The sequence below is a fragment of the Rutidosis leptorrhynchoides genome, chromosome 6 (assembly GCF_046630445.1).
Source record: "Rutidosis leptorrhynchoides isolate AG116_Rl617_1_P2 chromosome 6, CSIRO_AGI_Rlap_v1, whole genome shotgun sequence".
Taxonomy (NCBI): Eukaryota; Viridiplantae; Streptophyta; class Magnoliopsida; order Asterales; family Asteraceae; genus Rutidosis; species Rutidosis leptorrhynchoides.
The window spans coordinates 397,061,976-397,070,000 of NC_092338.1; the positions used below are offsets into that span (position 1 = coordinate 397,061,976).

The 8,025-nt window shown below is 33.3% G+C and overlaps 1 protein-coding gene across 1 annotated transcript; it reads left to right on the top strand.

Annotated features, from left to right (window-relative positions):
- The first annotated feature begins 1,222 nt into the window (after positions 1-1,222).
- On the top strand, positions 1,223-5,453 carry LOC139853291 (probable magnesium transporter NIPA9). The gene is made up of 9 exons (XM_071842664.1): positions 1,223-1,351; positions 2,167-2,265; positions 2,425-2,554; positions 2,683-2,771; positions 3,057-3,113; positions 3,198-3,256; positions 3,808-3,928; positions 4,031-4,179; positions 5,067-5,453. The coding sequence occupies exons 1-9, from the start codon at positions 1,241-1,243 to the stop codon at positions 5,263-5,265; spliced, it is 1,014 nt and encodes a 337-aa protein (XP_071698765.1). The 5' UTR covers positions 1,223-1,240; the 3' UTR covers positions 5,266-5,453.
- Positions 5,454-8,025: the final 2,572 nt, after the last annotated feature.

Below are 8,025 nucleotides of genomic sequence, written 5' to 3' on the forward strand. Positions count from 1 at the left end.
GGGTATGGGTTTGGTTCCTCACAAACCCAATTGCACCTTTTAATTTTATTCATGAATGAAATCCTAGCTTTTCGAAAAAAAAAAAAAAATATTTAGCAAACAAAGCTTAATAACGCGTTTTATTCAATTCATACAAAATATTGTATAGCACTTACTAAAAAAAGTTCTTTCTTCAGATTTATAGGATAATATCAGTTTATGCACATTTAATCACTACTACATTTCGGCTCATTTAGTGCTCCTCATATAGACGTGTTCACCAAATAACACGTCTAATTAAACATAAGGAACACGTCTAATTACATTTCGGCTCATTTAGTGCTCCTTATTTTGTTGAATTGTAAAAGAATTGTAGTTAAGGAATTATTAGACAACATGTTTGTTTGTTACTACTTTTTAAAGTTTTTTTTCATTTCTTTTAGACAATGAAAGTTAACAATTAAGATAGTTGGAATTTAACCGAAGTTAACAATCGTTAGGGCTAGAATTATGTTTGAGATTTGTTTGTGCATTTTTTATTTGGGAGATGATATTTTAAACTACTAAATTGATAAATTCATCATTATTTGTAGCTAATTTCCATAAATATCCTTCAATAAATTTTAATTAAAAACTTATGTAAGTCATCATTTAAGGATAGTAGAACCCACCTTTGTAGTCCAGTGGTTCACCCCTTTGCATTTGTGCATTGGGATGGGGGTGGGGAGGTCTCAAGTTCGAGTCTCTCCCCTTAAAAATATTCGTGAGATTTATTTCATGAAAGCCGAATTGCCTCGGAGAAGGTTTTACCAATCCGTATTCAGGACCCAGATCCGACCGTCTGCCCCTCGGGATGATATAAGGTTCGGATCCCTGTAATGCGGTTCGGGTTTTCTGCCTGAAAGCGCGTGCGTGCGTGGCAAATGAGAGTATTCGATGCCAACAACTTGCATTTAAAAAAAATCATTTAAGGATAGTATAGGTAATTTGTGTAGATTTATTAAAAATAGTGTTAAACATATCACACATTTTTAATTACGAAGGATGAAAATAGATAAAATGATGGGAGTATAAAAATTTATTCATATTATATTTATATAATATTTTTTGTATAGAGTAGAGAATCTAATTTTTTGAGTATATTCCGGCAAACGGAACAAACATATCATCCGTTACATAGACGATATCTATATCTATTGCATAGAATAGACGACACCGAAAATAGGGGGAAATATATATATATATACATACACAGCGAGAGATGTGGGAATCGATATTTCTGACGGTAGCAGCCACCGCCGGTAACAACATCGGAAAAGTTCTCCAGAAAAAGGGCACCGTCATTCTCCCACCACTCTCTTTTAAACTCAAGGTTATAATATAATGCATCTACTCAATCTTATATATTATCTTGATCTACAATGATCCCCAATTTTTTATGATCATGATTATTTTTTATTTTCCGTTCTGATGCATCTGAAAATCTGGAATGTGTATGCGTTGGTTCTCTATGTATTTTTTAGATTTGTTTCTCATGTGAATCTGTTTGAGATCTCTCGATTTAAAAGAATTAAATATAGCAGATGAAAAAAAAAAATTGTGACTTAAGATTGGTGTTATGCTTAGGGTTAGGGTTAGGGACATGGCAAGCTTCTTTAGCAGCTTTCAGTGGCATCAAATTAGGAACTTTTGGACTTCATATTAGTATTCGATAACCTGCAAAAATAAAATACAAAATAAGGTTCTGCTTCCCTTTTAGAAATGTTATTTGTTTAAGTGAAATGTGTTCAAAATATGCATCATGATAAAAAAAATGTGTTTTTTACATTAAAACACAGCAAGAATTTGGTTGTGTTTGTGATAATAAACACAATAAGTAGTTAGCTATGCAGTAAACGTAACACAAATTTAGCTTTTATTGTTATATTATGCAGCAAACATATTAAGCAGATCTAAACTTCTAAGGTTGACCTTTGTTTTCTTTCTGAAGTTGATGTTTTCCCTGTTACAAGCTGCATAACCTTACATTATTCTTGGCAGAATATTAAGGATAACGTGTGTATGTTAATTCAACTGTTAAACTTCCATGTGTGTTAGTATGTGTTGAAGAAGAAGAAATGTTCGTTGTTGCATCTATGTTCATTATTCTGAGGTTCGTAAATGTATTATTGGATGCTTTATTCATAGGTGGTAAGAGCTTATGCTTCTAATAAGCCATGGCTGATCGGTTTTCTTATGGATATCTTTGGGGCAATTCTGATGTTACGAGCATTATCTTTAGCTCCTGTAAGCATTCTGCATGAATCCCCTGTTTATCAACATTGATTAACTTTTGCTGATTTTGTTTGCACTGATCAGTATCATTGAATCATTTTGCAAGTACCTAAGCTTGCAAGATCATATTACCATCTGACTGTTCAAATCCTGTCTATATATGCACTGTAGGTATCTGTGATTCAACCAGTTTCGGGTTGTGGCCTTGCGATCCTATCTATCTTTTCTCATTTTTATCTGAAAGAAGTGATGAATGTTGTTGATTGGGTAGGAATCACACTTGCTGGCCTTGGCACCATAGGTAACGTGAGTTTCTGTAGTTTTCCTAGAATAAAACAGTATTTTAAGTCAGATTGTATAATACAACTTTTGCAAACTTATATAATGTCTAATTTATTTATCATATTAATAATGTTGTTGCATATGCAGGAGTTGGTGCAGGAGGGGAGGAGCAAAAAGCTTCCTCGATCTCTATCTTACACTTACCCTGGCTTGCATGCGCTGTTGCATTTTTGTTTGTAGGTATCTTATTCTTTAAACCATCTTATTCTTGTTACTGTACTATGATAAATATCTAACGTATATATTTATATCTGCACGCGCGGACACATACACATACCGACAACTTGGTTACAGTGCACTATTCAAACTTTAAATATATAAATTTTAAAACTTTGCTTTGAATAACATGATTATGGTTTAAGTATTGTTTTTCTATAATATGTTACATTATGGTCTCAAATCTTTTTATGAATCTAAGGCCCCCTGAGTTTCATCTATAATCGTTTGTGTTATATGTGCAGGTACTTCTGAATGGTTGGCTTCGTATTTACAGACGTCAACGAAGAGAGCAAGAGCTGGTATTCTTGATTTCCAACACATTTTATATTTTCAAAGGATTGTCCATTCATGATGCTTATTTGTTGTATTGTGATTATATACAGATGCAATCTGAAGTTGTCGAAGAGATCATTTATGGTTTGGAATCCGGCGTCTTATTCGGGTATTTTCTTTGATGTAGCCTGATACTTGTTTGTGTTGCTGGTAGATACCTTTTTTTTTTTTTTTTTTTTTTTTTTTTTTTTTTTTTTAATACGGCTCTGGTATATACATTATAACCCAATTCGTTCATTTTGGGTTGAAATTACTTTAGTTCTGTCATTAATTTGTTTATACATTTTCTAAAAGTTAGGAGCTTTAGCTATGGTTCAATGTCTAGAAAGTAAAAAGGTTGATCAACTTTGTTTTTATTCCTGTTTCAAACTTCTAATAGTCCAGAAAAAGCTGTTATATTTTCAGATATTTCAATATCTAAGACCATCAAAAGTAAACAAAACCCTCAACTTATATAAGAAGTGATGTTGACTTCTTAACAGCTTTTTTCGATAGTCAACTGATTAGATGTATGCTATCTGTTTACACAATTTGCCTTATTAACAATTGTGAGAAACTTCTTTTGCTTGTACGCCTAAATTTTCAATAGTTTTTGTTAGTGTGCATACATAATTACATATACATCAAACAAGATTAGTCATGTGAACATTCATTTTTCAGGATTGCATCTGTAATATCAAAAATGGGATTTGTGTTCCTGGAACAAGGATTTTCAGCATTGCTGGTACCTATATGTATCTCAATCAGTATATGCTGTAGTGGCACTGGCTTTGTTTACCAGGTCTTTGAAATACCAATAATCTTCATGAAAACATATTAATAGCATTGTATTAACACATTATGGGGCCCGTTTGCTAATTTCTTGAATTATCCGTTTAAGTAGACCCGTGGGTTGAAACATGGACGGGCGGTTGTAGTGTCGACATGTGCTGCTGTGGCTTCAATTGTGACTGGTGTTCTTGCTGGCATGTTTGCTCTTGGAGAACGATTGCCTGAAAGTTCAACATCTCGTTCCTGGCTTTTGCTTGGATGGTAATTTCAAAATTACTTTACGTTTTGTTTTACTGTAAAAATATAGATGTGCTATAGGTGGACATGTATATATTCGTGTATAGATGTTTGAGTTTGCCTTCCAAAAAAAAAAAAAAAAAAAAAACTAATTTTAAACAGGTCAAATGGGTATAATTTACAAAACTTAGCAAAACTGGAAATTACCATTCAAAACTCACCCAAATTGTATATAATACGCATGAAACCTTTATTTTTTTGTATTGTAACAACATTGGTTGTGTAATGTTATTTGACACTTTGGTTAGATGTGGTAATTTTAAATCAGTTACTTATGAATGGATTTGGGTTAATCGTTATCTCCAAGTTACCATATGGGTAAACTAGAATAATAAAGAACAAGAGACGATTAAGATGAGTTGCAAGCTGAAAGGTTTTGAAATTTGTTTTTTACTAAGCATACAGCCTCCTAAACTGCTTTATTCAATTTAATAAATTAGTATGTTAATGTAATAATCTAGTTTTTGTAAACTTACTTAACGCACCAGTTAACCCAACCGGGCCCAACCGTTTTGACCCATTACCCACTTGACCGACTTACTTTTTATATTACTTGTTACTTATCTTTATAATAATTCAGAAAACTCTCTGGTCTTTTAAATCGTTTTAGTTCTCTTTTGTCTTTTAGATCGTTTTGATCTATTTAATTTAATTTTTTTTTGCCAAAAAAGAACTAAAAGACGAAAGAGTTTAAGTCAACCGGACACCTATTTGGGCCCGTACTACATAATTACCCTATATGACCCATTACCCTACTTTCCTCACTCGCCCATTTTACCACCTCTATATCAGCTCCAACCATATTCATCATGTGATAAGACAGTCTGATAATGCTTATGCTCCACCTGCAGGTTGCTAATAGTTGGTGGTGTGATTTTATTGGTGACTTCAACACGACTCGTTCGTTTGCTTCCCAGAAAGTGGAGGCAAGTCGAGAGGAGACAGGTTAGTTCTTTAAGAAGTCGGGAGCCAAGTTCAAACCCAAGTACTATTATCCAGACAGCAACATTACATCATATGGTAACATCTCCGTCTAAGGCAAAAGTGTAATTGAGTTAGGGAGATGAAAATGTTTGACCATTCAAGTTGGTCATTAATAGAACTGATACATGTTTGAGTCAATTAGAGCTTGTTTCGTTATGTATACAAAATGTTACTTTTCCTGGATCAATCTTTTAGTTTATGAGGGTAAGAAGATGTTCTGAATTTATTTTGTGTTTGATCAAGTGGTTGTTAATTTAAAATTGACTATGAATCGACTGTCGAATTTGGATTTCGGTTGCTCCTGCTACAAAAATTGCATTGTATTTGTTTTATTGTTAAAAAGACTATTAAATTGATTTGGTTATACTTTATAATGTCGATTCACAAAAATACATATTGGGTATCCTACAAAAGTAAATTTGTATGCGAGCCAGCTTAACTTGTTGATTAACTTAATTAATCTATCGTGATAACCTCAAAGGTTAGGTTGTTTGCTTAAAAATCTCTGTAAATTTAAGTTCAATTCCCATGAGTGAGCTGCAAATATAGTCTCTATGTATTTAGCTTCTCTCGAATGTAATAATAATCATAAGTGTGTTCATTTAGATGTAAAATTAGGAAATTATAGAAAGTAAATGTTGTTTTATGTTCTTAGCTTCTCTCTTCTATTCTACTCACTCCACAATTGTAGCAATCTCTTTCGCTTAAAACAGCATTTTAAATGGATCAAGTTGACAACTTTTGACACTCATGTCCAAAATGATCACTTTCTTGATCCGAAAAACCAAACTTTATGTTTTCATCCATCCCCTTTTACAAATCCTGAACAATGGTAAGAAACTTTCCGACACGTGAAAGTTCTTTCCACGATTCATTAGTTTTCTACACATTCAATGTCGCTTTTGTTGCAGCCATTGTGACACTAGTTTCATCCCTTTGCGGGATCAAGAAAAAGAAACAAGATACATCCTCTCCGGTAACACCTCGAGAAGTGGGTGAAGAAACTCAAACCGTTGAGGTGAGGATTCAAGAAAAAGAAGACAACCCACCATCGTTAGATTTACCACTACCACATGTGAAAAGAAGTTTAAGGCCATCGTCGTCTTATCAAGACAGATCAAACTCAAACGTGACGTCACAAAAGGGAAAATTTTCAACAAGTGTGAGCATGAAATCCATTAAAAGTTTCAAGAAAGCGTACAAAAGGGAAGAAAAACACGAGAAGAATAAGTTGAGCCAAGAAAATTCGCTTTGGAAAAAAACCATAATTTTAGGAGAGAAATGTAGAGTTCCTGATGATGAAGAGGAGCCCGTTGTTTATGACGAAAAGGGAATGCGGATCCCTACCTTTCGTCGCAAGCAAACCGGGTTAAATATATCTCGACTAAACTCAACTTTTGAAACGGATGATATCTCGAAAGAAGACTTGAAGATAACATCGTAAAGGTGATGAAGTTTGATTGTTTTAGAGGGAATTGAGTATGAAAGAAATTATTTGTGCTTTGTGTTTACATATGTACTTACATGATATCTTTGTACACATCTTTTTCTGAACGGCAACTCACACACTCAATACGAATTTATCCACGGATATGCCCACGACGGGGCTTGAACCTCCAACATCTTTGGTTGAAAGGCTCCTCAAATACTGCTAGGCTATAAGCCCGTTGGTTATCTTGTACACATCTTGCTTCATGATTCTCCAATACTTTGATCAAGGGTAACATTTTGGTGCTTGATAACCAACAACAATACTCAATTTTGATACTTAATTCCGCATGTGCATAATATGATAATTGAAGTAAGTAATATGTAGACAATTATTCTTACACCGGAAAGCAACTCATTACTCTATAATCAAACAATTTGGTGTTTCGTAACGTATATATTATTATATCCGATTATATACTGACCAAGGCCTAACAGTATAAAAAAATTAGAATTATGAGTAGATAAAATGCATAAATTAGTAAAACAATCCGTGTTAAAATGTAATCTTTTTGTACAAACAAGGTTGGGGAAACTGAGGATCCGAAGCAGCTATGCTTAAGTTCAACAACTTTTTGTACAAACAGAGACGTTTTAGCAGAGTTTAGCATTCTTAAGGTGCTAATCCACTTAATTCTAATTAAGTAAATCTGAAGATCTCTTAAATTAAAAAGTTAATCAAAGTCAAACATTTTAAGAACTAGCTACATGACTATCACAAGCAATTTACATTATTGAACAAGCATTAGGATTCTCGTCACTAAATATCGTATACAATGTATTATCATCACCCAAACAGTCCAACATTAAAGGATCTGGGGCAGGTTCCCACAGTTGTCCAAGTTCGGTTTCCCCTTGTTCTACGTCATCTGGAACACCATGTTCATACGATAAAACTAATTCTACTCTTTTTCCTGTTTTTTTCAATTTCTTCAAGACTTTTTTTGGATCCATCCTGCCCATTACCACAACATTATGTCTTGTCATATTTGTCATAAACTTCTCAACCCCTGCATAATATTTCAAATTCATTATATCCTAAGTCTTATTATATATTAACTTATTAGAAATTAGGATTTACAGGCATTTTGCTGACAAACACCAGATTTCAGAAAGCATCATATTAACTAAATTCTGATCTGCATATAAACTAAGTAATTATTTTTCTTATGTATCCCTTTTTTTTTTTTTATAAATCTATTATTTTTTCAAACTGGGTCCAAAATTTAAGTAAAAAATATCCACAGTGAAATGAACAAACCTTTAATATTTGAGATTGTTTCTGCAACCAACTCTTCACATCTATCGCAATACAATGAGACGTTGTATTCTGCTACT